The sequence below is a fragment of the Canis aureus genome, chromosome 1 (genome assembly GCF_053574225.1).
Source record: "Canis aureus isolate CA01 chromosome 1, VMU_Caureus_v.1.0, whole genome shotgun sequence".
In the NCBI taxonomy this organism is placed as follows: domain Eukaryota; kingdom Metazoa; phylum Chordata; class Mammalia; order Carnivora; family Canidae; genus Canis; species Canis aureus.
This window is the reverse complement of record NC_135611.1, coordinates 8,428,291-8,450,575: the sequence shown is the minus strand read 5'-3', so window position 1 is coordinate 8,450,575 and position 22,285 is coordinate 8,428,291. Positions and strand designations below refer to the sequence as shown.

The following is a 22,285-nucleotide window of genomic DNA, read 5'->3' as shown; positions in this document are numbered from 1 at the left end:
CATTCAGAGCAGAGACAATAGTGAAACTCCTCATCTTGCTAATTCTTCTGTGGATGTCTTACTTGCCTTAAAGTCTTGCTCTTTGTTCTTTTAAACTGTCTTCACAGATAGTTTAAGCTGGTGGTTCTAAGTATGGTCTGTGGATCCCCTTTGATAATGATGCTAAAACATGATTTGCCATTCCTTGAGGGTGCAGAAGCAATGGTGGATAGAATTGGTGGTGCCCTTCCCCTGCCAGTCAGTGGCACCAGCTGTGGTTGCTTGAACTTGCACAGCAGTCTTTGGTTCTTTACCTCTAAGCACTTGTAAAAAGAAAATCACAGTTACATTTAAGGATGTCATTGAATGAGGCACCTGGGTGGCTCAGTTTTTTGAGCATCTGCTGTCAGCTTATGTCATGATCCCAGGGTCCCGGGATCGGGCTCCGCGTTGGCCTCCCTGCTCAGTGGGCAGGCTGCTTCTCCCTCTCCCTCTGTCGCTCCCCCTGCTTGTGCTCCCTCTCTAGTTCTCTCAAATAAATAAAATCTTAAAACTAATGCCATCAAAGAGGCTGTAAAAATTGTTACATTTATTAAATCTTGGCCTGGAATACACATCTTCTCAGAATCCTTATGATATTCAAGTGTATAGAGCGTGCTTTTTACCACATGCTAATGGAAGAAGGTTGTCTCCAGGGGAAGTGCTTGTGCTGTTGGAGATGCTGAGATAGCTATTTTTTTCATGAAAGGTCACTTTTACCTAAAACAACAGTTGATGGGACTCCTGGCTGGCTCAGTCATGACTCTTGATCTCAGGGTCATGAGTTCAAGCCCCACATTGGGCAAACTTACTTTATAAAAAAACAAAACAAAAACACAACAACTAAATAAATAAAAGAACCGTTGACAAACTATGGTATTTCAGCCCGGGTTTTCAGTAGACAGTATGATATATTCATTGATGGTATTGGTGTTGATAAATTCAAGTGCTCAAGCAGAAATTAGAATTGTGGAGAATGCGTGTCTACCACTATTAGCTTAACTGCCTTCCAGTGTTTATTAGTGTTTTCTGATGAGGTCAGTGGTAGTGATGTTAACATAGGTGATTTCTTTTTTTTGATATTGTATAATGAAGTCACTGATGCATGGTGTTATAAAATCACACATGCATACATACATACATGGAAGATTGATTCAAAATGCGAACTAGACCAATGGATTAGAGTATAATAGAATAAAGAAGTCATTGAAAGGGTTTCTGATTTCCCAGTGCAGCTAACTTTTTAAGATATTACTTGTTGATTTTTGGTATACTATCACAGGAAAGAATATCCACGGTTGTATGAAAAGATTATTAAAGAAAATATTTCTCCCTTTCCCAGCTATAAATCTGTAGGAGGTTGGATTTTCTAATTACACTGAAACAGCATATTGTAACAGATTGAATGCAGATGGAAACAAGAGAGTCCAGCTGTCTTAAGTCAGACAGAAAAAAGATTTACAATAAAGTAAAACAGTGCTACTTCTCTCACTGAATTTTTATTGTTTGGGTAAATATATTTTTCAGGAAAATGTTATTTATGTTAACATGTAATGAGTATATTGTCATTTAAAAATGAATAAATAGGGCAGTCTTGGTGGCTCAGCATTATAGCACCGCCTTCAGCCCAGGGTCTGATCCTGAAAACCTGGGATCGAGTCCCATGTCAGGCTCCCTGCATAGAGCCTGCTTCTCCCTCTGCCTGTGTCTTTGCCTCTCTCTCTCTCTCTCTCTGTCTCTCATGAATAAATAGGATCTTTTAAAAAATGAATAAATGTTTTAAAATCTCAGTTTTAATTTCTACCAGGGTAAATTTCAGTATATTATATAGCTGAAATATATAGCTTTTTGTGGTCTTAAGTAATTTGTAAGACAATGAAGAGATCCCCAGAGATCCCCAGACCAGAAAGTTGGGAACCACGGATTTAGCAACAGGCTGACTGGCTCGGCTGCCTGTCAACAGAGGAGGCAGCCAGGTTCAGATTCCACATCTCCTATCTCCTGGTGACAAATTACTTCACTTTGTTGGGTAAATTCTGATCTCTTTGGGACCTGATTTCCTCACTTGTAAACTGGCAATAATAAAGCTGTTTTATTTGTTGAATGTGAAGTAGTTGATACTGTATTTTAAAGGTTTTCATAAGGTGTTTTAATGACAAGCATGACTGTCTCTGGTCAGTCCTTAAAAAAACAGGCTGTGAAATTGTTTGAAGATGTTATCTTCTGCCTATATGAATAAAGTATTCATGTCTAAAACCTTTTCCCATGAATCTTTATACACATTCTCAAGTATATGTGTAAACTTAAAATTTTACAATTAGAAAAGCAGTAAAACTAATTCAGAACATTTACTTGGGCATGATGAGACAGATGGTAATCCTATAAAAAGAAGGCATATATTTTTGGAAGTGGAAACAGAAAAACAGATACTCTTAAAACTTACAGAGTGATCTTTGCCTAGCAAAAAAGGGAAGAGATAAAAGGCCATATGGCCTAATAGAACTTTTTATAGTTTTTTAATGTTTAGGATTGATTTTTGTTTATTTAATGTTAATGTTGAGTTGCATATGGATTGGTAGTTGAAAAAGGAATAATTACCAAGTAGATAATTAGGTATTTTTACTGTGGTTGTCAGTATCTTGTTTTCTGTGACATGGATGCACTAGTGGGAAGCCTAAGCTTAGGGAGGTTAACTTAAATGTGAATATGTATCCGCTCAGAATCAGTTCCCAGTTCTGCTGGGGCAGTTGTATACATCATGTTGCTTGTCACTGTGGAGCAATGCTCTTCATTTTGCTGCTGTGTTCACGCAACACATTTTTATTGAGTGCCCTATTTTGGGCCAGGTATGTGCTAGGTGATGGGGATAAAATGTAAAAAAAAAATCGACTGATCTTTGCTTCCATGTAGAATATAGAGTCTCCTGGGGTGATAGACCTTAATCACATAGGTTTGTTTGTTTGTTTGTTTGTTTTTAAGATTTTATTTATTCATGAGAGAGAGAGAGAGAGAGGCAGAGATGCAGGCAGAGGGAGAAGCAGGCTCCATGCAGGGATCCCGACGTGGGACTCAATCCCAGGACTCCAGGATCACACCCTGGGCCGAAGGCAGCGGTAAACTGCTGAGCCACCCAGGGATCCCCCTTAATCACATAGTTAATACAGACAGATCTGAGTATATCCATTTCACATGAAAAATCCAGGCGGGAGAGCTATGCAGTGTTCTGAGGTCTTGTACTTGGGGTTTTCATCTACTCAGGAAGAGCAGGATGTGGTTCCTTGAGGAATTGATAGATAAGCTGAAGTGTGAAGGAATTAGTTGGAGATGAGAATGAAAACAACATTTCATATCAAAGGAGCAATATGTTAAAAGTTGTGTTGAATTGAGAATATGGTAAACACGAATGCTTTCTGTGATTAGAGCAGAAATCCCCAAGTAATGACCACCCCATGTTAAGGAGTTTTCTAACTATTGTAAATAATGGCAAATTATGGCTCGAGGTCGCAGTGTGGGAGGTGAAAGTGGGCAAGTTACCTGATCACCATACCTGAGTAGGTTTGTGTGTCTAAAATTGGTTTACTCACAAGTACTGAGCACCTCCTATACCCTTGGTGTGGTCCTAGTCTCTTGGGAGACATGGGTGAATGATCCCTGCTTTTGTGAAGCTTATGTTCTTTAACAAAGTCTGAGGAGGGGAAGAAAAAGCAACATAATAGGAGGACTGTTATTGTGTGCTAGAAAAAAAGAAATGTGATGCAGTAAGGTGGTTTGTATTGCAATCACATGCCCAGTCAGGGCAGATCTCACCAGAAGGTGACAGCTGGGCAAAGACTTGAAGGAAGTGAGGGATTGGTGGGGTTGGGGGTGTGGTATTTGCAGCAGCACCAGTGCCCTAAATGGAGCATGTTTGTGGTAGTCACCGAGCATCAGGTGGAGTGGAGAGAGCGGCCGGCCAAGTAGAGAACGGGAGAGTAACGTTATGTGGGCTCTCACCACTGTAAAAACTTGTGTTTTTACTGAGGCAAATGGAAAGCATTTGGGGTTTTACTTTTCCCGCAGTTTGTCGATTGGATTCGAGAAAGAGCAGAGTGTATGTGGACAGATTCGGCTTTATTGCCTCTGTATGGGCTGCCCTTATCCTCCCCCCTGCTCTTTTGTTGCTCAGGTCTGCTTTCCACATCATGTTCTGGAGCTTTCTTCATCTTCTGTACCTACTTTTCAAAACTTAACCTAATTGTAGATCTCTAAAGCTTAGTCTCACAGCATGTGGCACATCCTCCATGTATTTTCCACCCAACCCCTAGATGAATCTATGTGTATTTCTACTGTATTATCTCTGTCTGCACACAGGTATACAGGTTTCTTTCTTTTTTTTTTTTTTTTTAAAGATTTTATTTACTTATGAGAGAGACAGAGAGAGAGAGAGGGAGAGAGGCAGACACACAGGCAGAGGAAGAAACAGGCTCCATGCAGGGAACCCAAGAGGGAGGGAGGGGGAGAGAGAGAGAGAGAGAATGAGAGAGAGAGAGAGAGAGAGAGAGAGAGGCAGACACACAGGCAGAGGGAGAAGCAGGCTCCATGCAGGGAACCCGACATGGGACTCGATCCTGCGTCTCCAGGATCACACCCTGGGCTGAAGCAGCGCTAAACCGCTGAGCCACCCCGGGCTTCCCTGGTATACAGGTTTCTAACGTAATGACTAGTATATTCAAAACTGCGAACCCAGAAGGGTTTGCAACTATGTTTCCTATCAGAGATCACGTTTTAGCCAATTAACAGTTTTTAATTGAAGTTGAATGTTAATGTCACTAAAATTACATTGCAAAGTAGGGCATTTAGCAAGAATGATTTGTAAATGGAACTTAGATATTAATAAAACCTTTGCTTGCAGTTGATTCATTTCTGGCTCTCTCCAGTGTTCATATAGTAAACCTGAAATTCAACTCAACCATTGTTTAAAATTTATGGGGAGTGCGGTCTACCAGGGAAACTTGGATCGTCCTCTCCTAGAACTAGAGGTAGTTCCAGGTGATTGTTTTAATATCTTAAATTTTATGAAGAAACTGTTCATCTATTTTTTGGGTAAGGTTAAGTGGAGACCTCTGGGTTTTTGTTTTTGAATTCGGTTTTGCCATCCACCTTACAGTCCTCGTGGGTTTGTATGTATATGGTGGTATGCTGGAGAGGACGATGTGTGGGCTTAAAACTGGGAAGTGCATATTCAAACTAGAACATGGTGATAATTGAAATCTTTTCATTTTTTTCTAATATTTATTTATTTTTAGAGCATGCATGTGGTGGGGGGGCAAAGGGAGAGGGAGAGAGAATCTGAAACAGACTCTGTGGTGAGCGTGGAGCCCCATGTGGGGCTCGATTTCACGACCCTGAGATAATGACCTGAGCTGGAATCAAGAGTCAGATGCTTCACAGACTGGGCCACCCGGGTGCCCCCGAAACCTTTCATGCTTCTGAATGCGCTTAGAATCAGACCCGTATCCCTCAACATACCGCCTCAGCGCCCGCCACCCCCCCCCCCCCCCACACACACACACCATTCACCTCCGGCACAGCGGGCTTCTCAGGGTTTGCATCTGCAGTTCCCACCTCAGCCTGTGAGCTTAGCCTTCCCTCGGTCTCTCCACCTTAGCCTTCCTTTGCATGACTGGCTTGTCAGAGAGGCCGGGGAGGGGGGCCTAGGTGTTATGGAGTCCAGAGTAGGAACCCCAGTATTCTCTGATTGCTGCCTTCTCCTCATGGTATCTCTCACACTCACTAATTATGTCTTCCTGGGCTTACTTGTTTCCTGTCTGTACGGCCCAGACAGCCTCTCCCAAAATAGTGACCCCCGTTGGCTGTGTTGCTACCCGGGGGTGTTCTTCTTTCCCCTTACAAGGTTTTCTCTGAAGACAGACTTTTTGTGGGTCGAGACTCCTCAAGGATCTGATGATAGTGATAAAAAGAACAAGGACAAAATATTTGGTCTGAGTCCAAGGCCTTCTCAAAGCCACTAGGACCTGCCTCTGGGTTTATCCACACCCTGCCATGTGGACAGTCAGGGGCAGTGGGAAAGCAAAGCTAGGAGTCCACGAACCCTCCCCTGTCTCTTTGTTTACAGTCTAGTCTGACTTAAAGCTTTTAATTGTTGGTCGTGTTCAGAGTTTACTGCTCAAGAATATGATCTCAGACTGCCTCTGTCCAGCCTTTTCCTGTCATTTCTTTGACCTGTCTTGGAGCTCACAGATGTCATCTGTTAGTTTTGTATCAAACAGCGTAACTTCTCTTGGATCCAATGGAGTATCTTACACATGGAGGAGGAAGGGACTTTATGAAAAATAGCTTACTGCAGAAAGGACGTTCTGAGTACCTACTGTAAGATTCATATACTCAGTACCTCTTTTATTTCCTGAGATAGCATCATTCATATATATGTAATACCATGAGTGCTGTTTTTCACCCATGCTCAACTGTCCAAAAGCAAAAAGATTTTTATTTCTAGATGTACTTCTGTAACTATGTGGAGGTAAGTGATGAGGGGGAGGGTGGCACTTAATATTTTTATTTCCTTCTCTTCACTGGTGTTTATCTGATTGAATTTCTTCAGTAGTCTTACATACCTGAGCACAGAACACATGCCACATGAAAGTCCGGGGATAGATTCTGTGTGGTGGAACTCGCTCACCGACAGGCAGGTGTTCTTCTCCTTGGCCTGTTTCATTTGTAGCAATGACTTTTGATTTTGTAGGAGATAGACTGCTCCGTTTTGATAAGAGGAGACTTAGCCAGTTTTGCACAGTGTGGTTCTCCTATCTCATCATTCCTATTATGTACTTAATAGTCAAGGAATATTTACTTGGTATCAAAGAATTTAGGCAGTATATATTAAATATGTAATGGTAGTTCCTGGTTAGGAATATAAAAATGAATGAGACGTGTCTCTTATCTTCAAACACTACAATCTGGGGAGATAAGATATGAATAGAATGCAAGCAGTTCTAGGTCACTGTGTGACATACTATTAAGTAAGTGCAGGTTGAGTATTTGGAGTTCAGACAAGGGGGGAGTGAGCTCCCTTCAGGCCGGATGATTAGAGCAGACTTCAGGAAGAAGTATAATTTCTTAAGGAGTTCTCTGAAACATGGATTAGGAAAAAGAAAGGAAATATTTATCAGGAGGAGGGAATAGCATTAGCAGGCACAGAAGCAGGAAAACAAAAGCCTTTGTAATTATGATTGAAATTGAACTAACATTTTATTCCAGCCCTAGCTAGTTAACTGGGCTTGACCCTACGGGTCAGGCTTTAGGTTGGCTGACATGCTTGAGTTTGACAGATGTTGGAATGACAACTCCAGACAGACCATATATAAGCCATTCTGGATGTTGACCCATTGATCTAGTGCGTCAAGAATTTGCTGATTTTCAGTGATTATTGTAAATACTTTCTTTGTAACATCTCTGTTACTGGGGCTGAACATGTTTGTTTTGTCTCATGTTTATATCCTTTAGTTTTCTATTTTATAGCTATTGGTAATTAAGTTTTCTTATTCTCTGTGTGAATTGATGCCCAGTTCTTTTATGAACAAAATTGGATTTGTTGCTAGTGAGCCAGAAAATTATCACTAATACAGGAGGTTTTATTAGTCTTCAGGTCACTATTTCAGCCTGTTAAGGCAAATAAATGCAATTTCTACTGCTATGAGGAATTGTACTTAAAAGTTCTCTCTGATTGAGAGAAGTTAACGGACCTTCTGGTATACTTAGGTTATCCTGTTTTTCTCAGCTCCACAAAAGAATTTGACAGAGGAGATCTGTCCCTTTGTAGTATCTTTTGAACTGAAGTCTTACTCTTTTATTTTTTTTTTTAAGTTTTTATTTTTTAAAGTAACCTCTGTAGCAAGCATGGGACTAACCCCAAGATCAGGAGTCGCATGCTTTTCCAACAGAGCCAGCCAGGTGCCTCTGCAGTTTTATTCTTTGTCCTTTCGGTGCCGGGTTTAAGACATTTATTTCTATCTCAAAGTCTTAAAGATATTTTGTATTTTATTCTAACTAAACTGAGATTTTCACTATTAGATTTTTAATCTACTTATCATTTATTTTCACTGCTGGTGTGAGGTATGGAGTCCAGTTTTCTCATTTTTCCAGATGTATAACCAGTTGTCTTAGCACTGTGGAGAAACTGTGTCCTTTGCTGTTGGTTTGCCTTCTGTTATATGTCAGTTTCCCATGTATGCCTGGGCCTGCTTCTGTGTGTGATAGTGTTTCTTTATTTGCAAAGATTTCTGCAAATATTTCCATGGTATACACATATGTAATACTACAGAATTATTTCATGTTACTCTTGAGTAGTATTTAGTTGCAGCAGAATGTATAACTGACTTTTAGGCATTTGAAAAACTTGTTTGTGTCATGGAGCGTGCACATGCAATGTACAGATTTTCATGAAGGTACTTTTGCCTCCCTAAACTACTCTGTAGAAAGGCAAGTTGATATGGAATTAGTATGTAAATGCTAAGTATAGTAGGTTATGTGACCTCATTGGTTGACGACCCCAGGAGCAGGTGGATAGTTTGTTGGGGTGCAGGGTGCTGCGGCCAGGGCTGGGGCTTGCTCATCTGCAGGCCCATGGATTGGGCTCATGTGATGCAAACACATTATACTGATTTTTACCAGAAAGCCACTTTGTTCATTTTTTTAAAAAAGATTATTTATTTATTCATAAGAGACATGGGGAGGGGGGTGGGGCAGAGACACTAGCAGACGGAGAAGCAGGCTCCATGCAGGGAGCCCGACATGGGACTCAATCCTGGGTCTCCTTCAGAGGGAGTGGCAGGCAGTGAGCCCGTGGATGGTGCGTGCACGTGCTCTCCTGGCTGCTCTTACCCCCCTGGGTTTCCTCCACACCAAGGCTGTCTACCTCTGATCATCTTAGACCCAGCCACACTCCCTGCTTGGTGATCTGCAGGTGTCTGGAGGTGATGGCATTTTGTGGGGGGAAAAAAAAAAAAAAAGGATCACACCCTGGGCCAAGGGTGGCGCTGAACCACTGAGCCACTCGGGATGTCCCACTTTGTTCATTTTTACTAACTGTTTATTTCCATGATGTACAGGATATTGGCTCCTTTCTACTTATTTTTTTCTTACTCATTGACCTTTTAAAATTTCAACGTAATTTTACACATACTGTTATTCCCAAGGAAACAGCTTATTTTACTTACATTTCATATCAGCCTTTTTCTAATGGCAGGTCCTAATTCATCTTAATCACATATCAACAAAATATCTACATTCTACGGCATGGTGGTTTTACATTTACAAATGTACCTGTCACAACCGCAGTGTGAGCAGGGATTGTTCTTCTTGTCAGTAGAGATTAGATATTGGAATCTGTCTTTGGCTACAAACCTATCATGTCTACTCAAAAGGAGTGACTTTGCCAGCTAAAGCATGTGGTCATTCTCTGTTTCATGTTTATGAATGGCCATATTTTTGTCAAATTAAGAATGTTAATAACTTAAATATTACATGTTCATACTTAAGTAGATGATAATGGTACTTGGGTAGTGAGTTCATCTAATACACAACTTGTTATAATGTTTAAAAATGACTGGGACTCCAAATACTTATATGCGTTTTATTTTTTACAACTTGCTCAAAAACATAGTACACGACAGTAAGACTTTAAAATTGCTTTTTCCTTTATGGAGATGATATTGCTGATCCCCTGACAGATTGTCTGATCTGAGTGGTTTTTATTAAAAATGATTTCATGCAGATTCTTTGTGCACAGTAACCAAATTCTATCTGTAAAGCAAATGTTGGTAAGATACCTCTCCCTTCATTTGCCACCGTGTTATCATCAGTATATTACTAATAGGTTTGTCTTATAAATTATCCATTCATACATCTCCCTCTGCTCCTGGATTATGAGGCAATAAACGATTTATTAATCTGCGTATGACCATACAGTGCTAGGTATGTAGCGGGGACTTGGTAAACGCATAATGAATTACTGAATGTCATCGAGCTTAGGGCTCCAGTCTTTTGCCAAGAAACCGAGTGATGCTAAACTGATGGGTGGGGAGATTGGAATCTTGCTCTTACTTTTATTAGCATTTTGCATGAGTTGAGCTAATCATCCTGTTAGGGCATTATAGATACTCTGATGGTTGCAGAAACTGCAGAGCACAAATAGAGAGGAAATAAAACATGATGTGTAGTTTCAACAGAATGTCTTTGCAATGTAGTTATGACTGTTATGAGCATTACTTCTGGGACCAAAGTTTTTCCTATAAAATGACATTCAGAAAGTCTTTACAGGGACGGCTCAGTAGTTGAGTGTCTGCCTTCGGCGCAGGGTGTGATCTCCGGGGGTCCTGGGATCGAGTCCCACATCGGGCTCCCTGCAGGGAGCCTGCTTCTCTCTCGGCCTATGTCTCTGCTTCTCTCTCTGTGTCTCTCATGCATAAATAAATAAAATCTTTAAAAAAAAAAAAGTCTTTACAGAATTAAAATCCTCTTTTCAACAATGGAATGTTGTACAAGATAGTTTAGAAAATATATTTTTGGACATAGAAATAAAAATTTGTCAGGAAAACTACAAAAAAAAAGATGAAGAAATAATAATTCTGGAAATAGGCTTCATAATCTTCTTTGAAATAGACCCACAAGTTGACATATCTACTTTCCTGGGCGTACCCCCAGGCGAGCAGGCCGCAGGCTATGCTCGGCGCTATAAATGTGAAGGTGAAAGAACCTTCTTGTCAAGGAACCCACAAATATGAGGGGACATGTCTAGACTTTTTTCCCAGGTTATTACAGATTTTGGGATTGTTTCTGTGTATTTTTACAGATGTTTAAATATTTGAAAGTGTGTATAAATTGTTGAGCAATCAACCAGACTCGCTACATGGCCACTTCGCCTTGGCAGCATCCTCTTGAGCGTGCGTGGCTGGTGACACAGGCGGCGGCGGGGCCCGTGCGAGTTCGTGCAGAGGCTGAGTGTCGGCCGGTAGAAGAGCGTTAGGAGAGACAAGGACATGGATTCATACTCAAAAGCAAGGTGCAGAGAGGAAGGAGGAAGACTCGGGTTTGTTCTAGTGTTACGAGATGTTTGGAGTGGACAGTGAGCTTCTCGTGTGCCGGCGGTGAGTGGAAAGCACCCCAGCCCCAGTGGGGCTGACCTCGTTGTCCATGCGCTCGCGTGTCCTTGTTCCGGAGCTCAAGGAGCAAAATAAAACTTCTGTGGAAATATTTTTTAATGTGGCTTTTTTTTTTTTTTAACTGTATGTTTTATTTTTTTAGAGCATGGCTCCAAAGGGTCTATGAAGCTGGAAGAGTACCTAGATGCAGCATTGCAGCCCCTCCAGATGTGTGAGGAGAGTCTTCTGGAGAGAAAGTGATCCTCTTGCAGTAGGTAACTAGTCATAATGAAGAAAATTAGTCTTAAAACCTTCCGAAAATCTTTCAACTTGAATAAAAGTAAAGAAGAAACGGATTTCATGGTCGTACAGCAACCGTCGCTAGGCAGTGATTTTGGAAAAGATGATTCCTTGTTTGGTAGCTGCTACGGGAAAGATATGGCCAGCTGTGATATCACTAATGAAGACGAGAAAGGTGGGAAGGGCAGATCGAAAAGCGAAAGCCTAATGGGTACGTTAAAACGACGGCTGTCTGCAAAACAAAAGCAGAAAGGCAAGGGCAGCACACCGTCCGGGAGCTCTGCCGACGAGGACACCTTCTCCTCCTCCTCGGCACCCCTGGTCTTCAAGGACGTGCGAGCGCAGAGGCCCATCAGGTCCACGTCGCTCCGCAGCCACCACTACAGTCCCACGCCATGGCCTCTGCGACCCACAAACTCTGAGGAGACGTGCATCAAAATGGAGGTGAGAGTCAAAGCCTTGGTTCACTCTTCCAGTCCGAGCCCAGCCCTGAATGGGGTCCGGAAGGATTTTCACGACCTTCAGGCTGACACCGTGTGCCAGGAACAGAGCAATTCCCTGAAGAGTTCGGAATCTCAGAATGGAGACTTGCATCTTCACCTTGACGAACATGTGCCTGTAGTTATCGGACTTATGCCTCAGGACTACATTCAGTACACCGTGCCTTTAGATGAGGGGATGTACCCTTTGGAAGGACCGCGTAGCTATTGTCTGGACGGTTCTTCTCCCATGGAAGTGTCTGCGGTCCCCCCGCAAGTGGGCGGGAGCTCCTTCGCCGAAGACGAGAATCAGGTAGAGCAGGACCTCGTGGTGGCCCCGGAGATCTTTGTGGATCAGGCGGTGAACGGCTTGTTGATTGGCACCACAGGAGTCATGTTGCAGAGCCCCAGAGCGAGTCATGACGACGCCCCCCCACTCTCACCGTTGCTACCTCCAATGCAGACCAGTCAAATCCAAAGGAACTTCAGTGGGCTCACCGGCACAGATGCCCACGTGGCTGAAAGTATGCGCTGTCATTTGAATTTTGACCCTAATTCTGCCCCTGGGGTCGCTAGAGTGTATGACTCCGTGCAGAGCAGTGGTCCCATGGTCGTGACAAGCCTTACAGAGGAGCTGAAAAAACTCGCGAAACAAGGATGGTACTGGGGACCGATCACACGCTGGGAGGCAGAAGGGAAACTAGCAAACGTGCCGGATGGCTCTTTTCTTGTTCGGGATAGTTCTGACGACCGTTACCTTTTAAGCTTGAGCTTTCGCTCCCATGGCAAAACACTTCACACGAGAATTGAACACTCAAATGGTAGGTTTAGCTTTTATGAACAACCAGATGTGGAAGGACATACGTCTATAGTTGATCTAATCGAGCATTCGATCAGGGACTCTGAAAACGGAGCTTTTTGTTATTCACGATCTCGGTTGCCTGGATCTGCGACTTACCCGGTCAGGCTGACCAATCCAGTATCACGGTTCATGCAGGTGCGTTCGTTGCAGTACCTGTGTCGGTTTGTTATACGTCAGTACACCAGGATAGACTTGATTCAGAAACTGCCTTTGCCAAACAAAATGAAGGATTACTTACAGGAGAAGCACTACTGAAAGATTATGAGAACCCTGCATCTTGCACTTTGGGATTTAGAAAAAGAGATTGAAATACAGTTTACAAACTTTCATTGCTATCAAAATCTTTTGCTGCCATACTATTTCAGTTTTATGTGTAAAAGTAATCAATTTGTTTAGGGGTGGGGAAACGTGTCAGCAAGGTGTCTTGGGTTTATTTTGGTTCTTTAAAAAGGGAAGTCTTGAGGTTTTGGAAGTGTGAATTATCTTTCATAAATGTGCAGAATAAATCACAATGTGAATTATCAGATTCTCCTTAACCACCCCCCTCAAGTCCTTTGCTGCTATCCACTGTGATTTTTATGCATTAAAAGCACATTTCATGTGTATTTGACCCTAAGTAAAGTTGAATGAAACTTACAGAATGAATATCGTTATGTCTCTTTAAATGGCCTGTTTTCAAAGATCGTGTTGAATAAACATACCCGTATGATAAAACGCAGGATTTACACATACACTGAAAATGATTTTTAATCTCATACTTTAGAAAGATTTATTTAGAATTATGATTTGACATAATCTTGGGTATTGGAATGCAGAACTGCAACATATCTTTTATGACATTTCTAAATTGTTTTTGAGGTTGTGCTGTTTTTTGGTTGTGAAAAGTTGAATTTTTCTGTTGCCTTCATTTTCATCTTGTGGTTCGTCTCTTAATAAATGGCCTTACATTAAAAAAAAAAAAACATAAAGAAGTGTATACCACCAATTTAGAAATTGTTGCCTTTTCTGTCATTAAGCTCTGGTATAAATTGGCATAACATAGAAAGACCTATGAGACTGGAACTATTATTGAAGAGATGCTAGATGATCATAGTTTCCTGTGATAGTAATGTTTTTGCGTTAATTATACTTTCCTTTGGTAAGGTGTTTTCTCTGTGATTCCTTTAGCTTAGCCAGCATTTTCTTTGGGTGAACTTGATGTAGAACAGATTTTCATAAAAGGACTAGATTCTCTTGCAAAATTTAAGTTTATATAAAGTTTTAAATTGATTTGAGTAGAAACATTGTTTTAGAGTTGGATTTATATTCTTTTACATAGTCACTATTGAGATGTGCTAGATTTGATCCTCCCTTTTCTCCATCAAAAACACAAAAAAACCCCAATGACTCTAGTTGAAAAACTGTGGAAATTGCAGAGCATCATGTAAGAAGAATATTGAGACCTTATCAGATGTATGGAAGTCTTGTTGCCTACCGTATATACTGCCATTTAAAAATAGTTTTTTTTGTTTTGTTTTAAATTTAGCTAAGTCTTAAGTAAATTGGCAGGCATCCTTAGTTATTTTATCTGAATCAGTTTCTTGGGTTGAGGGGCGAAGAGGAGTGTGTTATCCCCAGGACTTTAGTTATTTTGAAATTCAGTGTTTATTTGCTTCAGTGAGTATTTTGGAAGCACCCCATCTAGAAAATGTTTCCATGTCAGATGAAACCTATGATTTAAGACATTTATTCCCTTGTCATTCAGTTATCCTATCTTTTACCCCTCAATTAAAAAGATGAGTAAAGGTCTTAGGTCAACCTTAATGGCTTTGTAATTCAGACACACCAGTATCCCTGTTTTTTTTTTTTTTTGTGGTTGTTATTGTTTTTTTTCTGTTTTCTAGGGTCAGAACTGAGAAATACGAAGAAAAGGCACAATAATATCATGTTCTGGTATTTTGACTTAAAGGGGAAAAGGTACTTAATTTTGGTGGAATGTTGATTGTACCTTGTCACAAAGACTCCTCTTTCATTTTCTGATATGTTTTCAACTAATAAGATGGATTATGGAGTATACTGTAATAATATAATTTAAGTGTTCACTATAAGCTATTTGGATTAAGAACTATTACAGAGTTGTAAACTTATCAAATTAATGCAAGACATTTAAACTATTTTTTTGCGAAACTATTTATTTTTAAACAATTTAAAATATATCTAGGGTGAGTTAAAAGTCCCTGTGCATCTATATTAGATGGCAGGTATTGTCACAGAGTCACTGTGTGTTAATAATAAGTGTTGAAATGGCTTCTCCATGTTTCTAGAAGCATTTACATGAACTCTTCGTGAGATCATGGTGCACAGAGGTCTTTGGACCGCCCTGAACCCTGTCTTCTCATGTGGGTGTAGCCTGTTCCCCACATTTTCCTCATGATACCATGTGTTCAAGATCTAACTGTTAGTTTCAAGTTATTATTTTGATTTTTCATCTAAACGTTTTTAAAATTGTATTTTGTGTTTTATGGGGGGCAAGTCTTGATGCTGTTCTAATTCAGAAAGCCAGTTTTTTACGTGCTTTTGTATATTCATAATATAAAATACTTTAAGGTGAAATGCCCTATCCTAATCCAGTTTGAAATTGCTAGGGTCTGATAGTATATTGATAAACATAAAAGTATTTGCCAAGATATTATTTACAAATAAAGGAGTATTGCAATATTTTCTGCTTTTTTTGTAGAGAGAACTGTTTGGCATACGCAGCACAATAGAATGTGAAAGATTGGCTAAATAAATAGTCTGTTTAAAAATGGAAAGGGGAAGAGATCAATCTCCATCCTATAATTTGGTCTAGATACCGTTTGGGTGAATTTCTGGATTCGACTGAATGGCAGTTTAGATGGCGTGGGCACAACCTGTACGTGATTTTTAAATACGTGCTTCTAAAAATCTGAGCTCAAGGCAAGAAAGAGAGAACAGGAAAGCTGTATCCTTTTGCCATCATACATGAATCAGAGTAATTTTTTTGAATCAACTATTTCATCATAAAACTTGATGGAGGCCAGAAGCAATTCTAGGCTTATCAAGACACTAATATGCATTTGTATAAATAGTAAGAAAGCATAGAAAGTACTTGAAAGATATCTCACTCTTTCTCTAAGGAGAACTGTTCTCTTTCTACTTGGTGCAATAATCTGAAAACCTAGGAGGTCAAAAATATATCACAGGAAATGATCATAGAGCTAAAAATAGTTTTTGAGGAAACCAGCTACAAGGGTAACCATCTTGCTGTTGAAGAAAATCAAGTGCCAAAAGGTTAAATCATTGGCATATAGGAAATAAACATCAAGTATACATTATAATTTCTGAGCCAGTATTACTGAAACAGGATAAAAAATTACTAAAATCTTAAATAGGTGATATACAGTGTCCCTGCTAACTATAAATCTAAATATCTTAACAATGCTTTCAGAAATGCCAATTTTAATCATTGTACATTTCACATTATATATGAAAGATAATTTGCTTTGTGAATGATTCAAAATAATAGAAATTAAATCTTAATGGCTTTTCATCGAATGTGAAGTCTTAATTTGAAAATGAAATCGCACTACCAGCAACAGACAGTTTTGTTGAAAACTCTAATAAGGAACAATTGCCAGTTCCATAAATAACTTTAAAATTCCAAAATAAAGTATTGGTATGCTAGTAATCACAAATTTGGTTTCTTTTAATACTTTTTAAAATCCTATTAAGGTTTTTATTTTAAATAAACATTCTTTTTATTAGTCATAACATGGTGACTGTGTAGTTGCTGTTTCTGAAAAGTGATCCAAACTCTACATCCAGAGATGAAAAATTCTTATAGAATTTTGTAATAAGTATACATGTTGGGTTAAAGAAATTTTATAGTCGTTGGAGTGCCATGAAATTAATACTTGCAATCCAGATTGCTGTAGTTTACACTTTTTCTGTATGTTTCAAATCAGGTGTGTACCATTTGTACTGAGAACACCACAGAATGAATTATCCAAAGTCCATTGATTTTACTATGTGTTTTGGTTTGTAAACAAATTATAGTAATTTCTTGCACATTTTTGGAAATTAATTGTATAAGAATTTATGTATCTGCTTCTAGATACAGTATGTAAATAAAAATTTCGTTCACAAGATCTGCCTTGTAGTCCATTTAATACCTGGATACAGAGTCTGATTTATTTTTTTTAAAGATTTTATTTATTTATTCATGAGAATACACAGAGAGGAGAGAGACAGAGAGAGAGAGAGAGAGAGAGAGGCAGAGACACAGGCAGAGGGAGAAGCAGGCTCCATGCAGGAAGCCCGATGTGGGACTTGATCCTGGGTCTCCGGGATCACACCCTGAGCTGAAGGCAGACACTTAACCACTGAGCCACCCAGGCGTCCCACAGAGTCTGATTTTAACTAAATCAGGTTAACTGGGTAGTTTTTGGATGCCCCATAAACTGGGCAGAGACTAGAGGGAAGTGACCAGCAAATTTAGTGGAAAAAAAAGAAAAATTGAACTAGTATTGCTCATGGGAGACAGGAAATGAATGAAGAATCAGCTAATGTTACTACTGTTCTAAAGCCCTCAACATACAGGAGTGAGCTGAAGAACACCTACTAGACAAAGACTGCTTAAAATTAGCATAATAAAACTTCACTACAGGAAGGTAGTGCTGAATGATGAAATGTTTAGAGTGTGATAATTTTTAAAAATGTCCCTATTAATAGTATTTAGTAGAAATAGGAGATGATCAAATTTTCTTTAATTCTTTTAACTTTCTCATCTTGCAGTTACGAGTTTTAAGGGTTTCTTAACCTTCTGAAATGTCTTTTAAAAAAATTGTTTTCTTTCTCTTTTTGTGACTTGTCTTGCTAATGGATGATTTATACCAGTTGCTCTGTTCCCACCCTCCTTCCCCCCAGAGCCGCCTTCTCCCCAAAGTCCATGGCTCGGTAACACCTGGGCCTGACGCTGGCAGAGAACCCAGTAAACCCAGTAGTAGTGGCGTCTGAATAAAGTATCCATTTCTTTTCTTTCTTTTCTTTTCTTTTCTTTTCTTTTCTTTTCTTTTCTTTTCTTTTCTTTTCTTTTCTTTTCTTTTCTTCTTTTCTTTTCCTTCCTTTTCCTTTTCCTTTTCCTTTTCCTTTTCCTTTTTTTTTTTAGCAGTTTTATACCTTTATTTGACAATCAGCAATTAGTTCTCAACCACATTAACAGTCTGAAGATTTTTGAAAGTGGTGACAGGTATGTGGGTAACAAGCGTGTAGAGCTTGTTTGGTAAATCTTCATCCTCGTTCCGTTTTCTGGACAACCGCACACGGATACGGTATGGAACATTCCTTATTCCTTTGGCCCAGACAGCTTTGTTGAGCCTGGTGTCAGTGCGCACATCTGGAGTTACCATCTCCTTCATGGCATTGCCGGATCTCTTTCCGTGCCCAAGGGGCACGCTTCTTCAAACCCACTCCATGGATACGTTTGTGAATGTTGATGGTGTATTCTCTGGTCATTACCTCGTTAATAGCAGAACGGCCCTTCTCACCACCCGTTTTTGTGAGAGCCATTCTGGGCCCTGCTTGGAAAGGACAAAGTTCTCCGTTTCTGAACACAGTTGACTTTGCACCCAAACTCCTGGAGTTATACTTTTTTCTTCAACTGTATTTTCCCTACTCAATACCAGGCAGCTTTGCCACCTAAGGAGTCAGAAGAGAGTCCTCTTGGGAAAGGCTGCCTTAGGTTGTGAGAGCCAAAGAGAGGTTGGCCAGAGCAGGGACTAGAGAAATAAAGGGTTTATGAGCAGGGCCAGTTGCTTTGCCCAGAGGTCATCCCAGGCCATCAAATCCTGCCCTTGTTGACTGGCTTGCAAATAATGGTAAATCTTAAAAGGGAGACTCTCTTTGATCTTAAGAGGTGGTTTTCCTCACACCGAGAAACTTCTAGGAGGTTCGGGTCCATATAGGAGGCTGCCTTTTTTCTGGTCTCTGCCTTGCTTCTGTGAGTCAGACACTTAATGTAGGACTTGATCACACCAGCTTAGGTCACAAGTGAATTTATAAAACGTTCTCTTAAATACATGGAATTCAAGGTACCTGGGTGGCTCAGTGGGTTAAGTGTCCAACTCTAATTTTAGCTCAGGTCATGATCTCAAGGTTGGAAGATCAAGCCCCCGTGTTGAACTCTGTGCTGAGCGTGAAGTCTACCTAAGATTCTCTGCCTCTCCCTCTGCTTCTGCATCTCCCCCTGCTCTCGCACTCATGCATGCTCTCAAAAAAAATTATCGATCGATCGATCTATGAAATTCTACTGAAGAAACCTATGGGAGAAAGCCTCTCTTCCCTTCTGCAACTAATCTCTCTCTAGCCCTTCCTTATCCCTGACAATGTTTGTTTGTTTGTTTGTTTTGGAGCCCAGTGTGGGACTTGAACTCGACCCTCAGACCAAGACCTGTGCTGAGTTCAAGAGTCAGACACTTAACTGAGCTATCCAGGTGTCCCGCCCCTAAGAATTTTAAGAGGTGGCATCTCTGCCCCCTTCCACTGGGAACTCATCCTGAAGCCACCTGTTTTTTTTGTTTTTTGTTTTTTAAAGATTTTATTTATTCATGAGAGACACAGGGAGAGAGAGGCAGAGACACAGGCAGAGGGAGAAGCAGGCTCCATGTAGGGAGCCAGATGTGGGACTTGATCCCGGGACTCCAGGATCACACCCTGGGTCAAAGGCAGGCGCTAAACTGCTGAGCCACCTAGGGATCCCCTGAAGCCACCTGTTTACCTACTGCCTTTGCCACAGCCCATTTCCCTCTCCTCACTGTAGTCCTTGGCATTCTTGTTTTCTTACAATTGGCAAGGGTTGAGCTTCATTTGTCCCGGAGAATTTCCATCCTAATAGTGGCTGTGGGGTGTAACAATTGCCTAGAAAACCAATGGATGGATGTGGATCTTTTAGTACAGAAGAATCCATTGCTCTGCAATACACAGTTTCTTCTGGAATCAATAGATGAAACTGGAGAGCTGAATTTTACATCATTCATCTCTTAATAATCATACCAAACATTAATTTTGCTAATATGTATTTTACATCTTCAAAACAGCCCACTGTAAGGCAGGCGCCTTAGCATCATAAAGAAAAAAACAGACACATGGTGAACCTCACAAGGTCACAAAGATACTAAGTGACAGAACCAGGTTATAAGCTCATGCAGTTTGGTTCCATGCTATCGTCCAGTATGATACACTTTCTCTACTCGGTGGTTTCTGTTGTTTAGAGTGTTTATCTCTGATTATCACAGGGAATCTTTAACAGAAGCAAATGAATTCCTACTGCTTTCTACTCCAGGGGACTACTCCAGCTCAAACCAAAGATGCTGGGACACTTGGGTTGCTCAGCGTTTGAGCGTCTGCCTTCAGCTTGGGACATGATCCTGGGTCTGGGGATGGAGTCCCACATTGGGCTCCCTGCATGGAGCCTGCTTCTTCCTCTGCCTGTGTCTCTGCCTCTCTCTCTCTCTCTCTCTGTGTGTGTGTGTCTCTCTCATGAATAAATAAATAAAATCTTTAAGAAAAATACATAAACCAAGGATGTCCTGACTAGGCATTGGCGGGTAACCATTTCCGGGGCCTGACTTGTGGTGTACCTTATGGGCTTCATCTTTGAATCCTGAAGAAGGGAACACAGCTTTCCCTTGCATGGCCTTGGAAAGGTTCACTTAAAAGAAAACTGCCTAATATACGAATAGAGGAACATGATTAGGTAGAGTTGAATTGTAATTCTTGGGAGGCCTTCTCCATATGTTTGGTGCATAAAGGAAAATGTTATTTCTGCTTTTTGGCTAATGTGTTGGATCAGATTGCCACAGACATTCATTGTGCCCTGTTGTGCTTGGAGCCACAATTTTGTGCTTTATAGCAGACAAAGGAATCCACCCTTTCTCATTTCCTATGTCCATGCTCAGCCAGTTCTCTTAAACTTCCTGTCATTTTGTAGTAAGCATATCCTGAACAAGAACTTCTTTCTGGAAGTAGTTCTAACTATACTTATACTCTACATTCTAGCTTCTTTGCCTGCACCTACGTGGATAGAAAAAAAAAAAAAATCACCACCTCTGTTCCTCTGGTAATCATCATGATGAATTCAAGGTAAATTCCCTTCCCCACTTCTGTTCTGGGAAATAGCCATTTAATTTATACCTAGCCCATATAATTAAAATGGAAATAACCTCTTTGTTATAGACTTTGAATAGTCTTCCTAAACCCTATCAACACATGACTAGCCTGGAAATTTTAGAGACCATTTTAGGACAATTAAGTGAACCTGAAACTAACTAAATCCTATTTAAAACACATTTCAAGAGGCACCCGGGTGGCTCAGTTTGGTGTCTACTCCTAGTTTTGGCTCAGGTCATGGTCTCAGGATTCTGAGATCAAGCCCTGTGTTGAATTCTGTAATCAGCAGAGAGTCTGCTTGAAGATTTTCTTCCTCTGCCCCTCCCATCACTTGCACACACACCCTCTCTCTATGTAAAAGAAATAAACCTTAAAAAAACAAACACAAAACAACCCACACATTTCAGTGTTTCCAGTGGTATAAGTCTGAGGGCAATTAATTCTCTCACCTTTTGTTTAACTGAATTATCTTTATTTTACCCTTTGTTTTTGAAAGATACTTTCACTAGATATAGAATTCTAGGTTGACTTTTTCTTTTGCTTGTAACTATTTCAGAATATCATTCCATTGTCTTCTGGACCCTGTTGTTCCTGATGCTGCCATTTGCACTGTCCTTTCTCTGTAAATTATGTGTAATCCTATCACTCCCCCCACCACATGACTTTTCAGATTTTTTCCTTTATTTTAATTTTTTATTTATTCATGGGAAACACAAAGAGAGGGGGAGACACAGGCTCCAGGGAGCCCAATGTGGGACTCGATCCCAGGACCCCGGGACCACGACCTGAGCCCAAGGCAGACACTCAACCACTGAGCCACCAGGCATCCCTCTCTTTATTATTTTATATTTTAGTTTTTCTTTGTCTTTATTTTTCAGCAGTCCAATTAATGATGTGCTGAGGTATGGTTCTCCTTGTATTTATCCTACTCGGGATTTATTGTACTTCTTGGATCTGTAAGTCTTTTTGTCAACTTTAGGAAATTTTTAGTCATTATGTCTTTAATTTCTTTTTCTATCTCTTTCTTGTTCTGCTGTCCCTGTAGAATTCCAATTTCATATGTTTGATATTTTCCTAAATATCAGTGAAGCTTCTATTTTTTCGACCATTCTCTCATCTTTTCAGATGTATTTTGAGTTATCTAATACTCTCACCTGTGATTTCCAATTTGTGGTTAGGCCTCGTTAATTTTTAATGATATTCTTTGATTCCGGTTTCCATTTTGTTCCCTTTGGTAGTTTCCATTTTTCAGCTGAGATGTTTCATCTGGGCCCATCTCTATTGTCTGTTCTTTCCTTATTGCCTGGTTTGGGATCCCTTGG

The 22,285-nt window shown here is 40.4% G+C and overlaps 1 protein-coding gene and 1 pseudogene across 8 annotated transcripts in view; one reads left to right on the top strand and one right to left on the bottom strand.

Annotated features, from left to right (window-relative positions):
- The window catches only part of SOCS6 (suppressor of cytokine signaling 6), a 39,245-nt gene extending 22,300 nt beyond the window's left edge, over positions 1-16,945 (top strand). For 5 of the 8 annotated variants that reach the window (XM_077883953.1, XM_077883761.1, XM_077883775.1 and 2 more), the window contains 2 exons: positions 10,868-11,162; positions 11,320-16,945. In XM_077883953.1, the coding sequence (XP_077740079.1) occupies positions 11,445-13,052 (1,608 nt within the window). In that variant the 5' untranslated portion in view covers positions 10,868-11,162; positions 11,320-11,444 and the 3' untranslated portion in view covers positions 13,053-16,945. The remainder of the gene's footprint in view (positions 1-10,867; positions 11,163-11,319) is intronic. The other 3 variants (XM_077884017.1, XM_077883821.1, XM_077883882.1) reach the window with 2 other exon arrangements.
- Positions 16,946-17,995: 1,050 nt separating this feature from the next.
- LOC144323819 (large ribosomal subunit protein eL31 pseudogene) lies at positions 17,996-18,522 on the bottom strand (annotated as a pseudogene).
- Between the last annotated feature and the right edge of the window lie 3,763 nt (positions 18,523-22,285).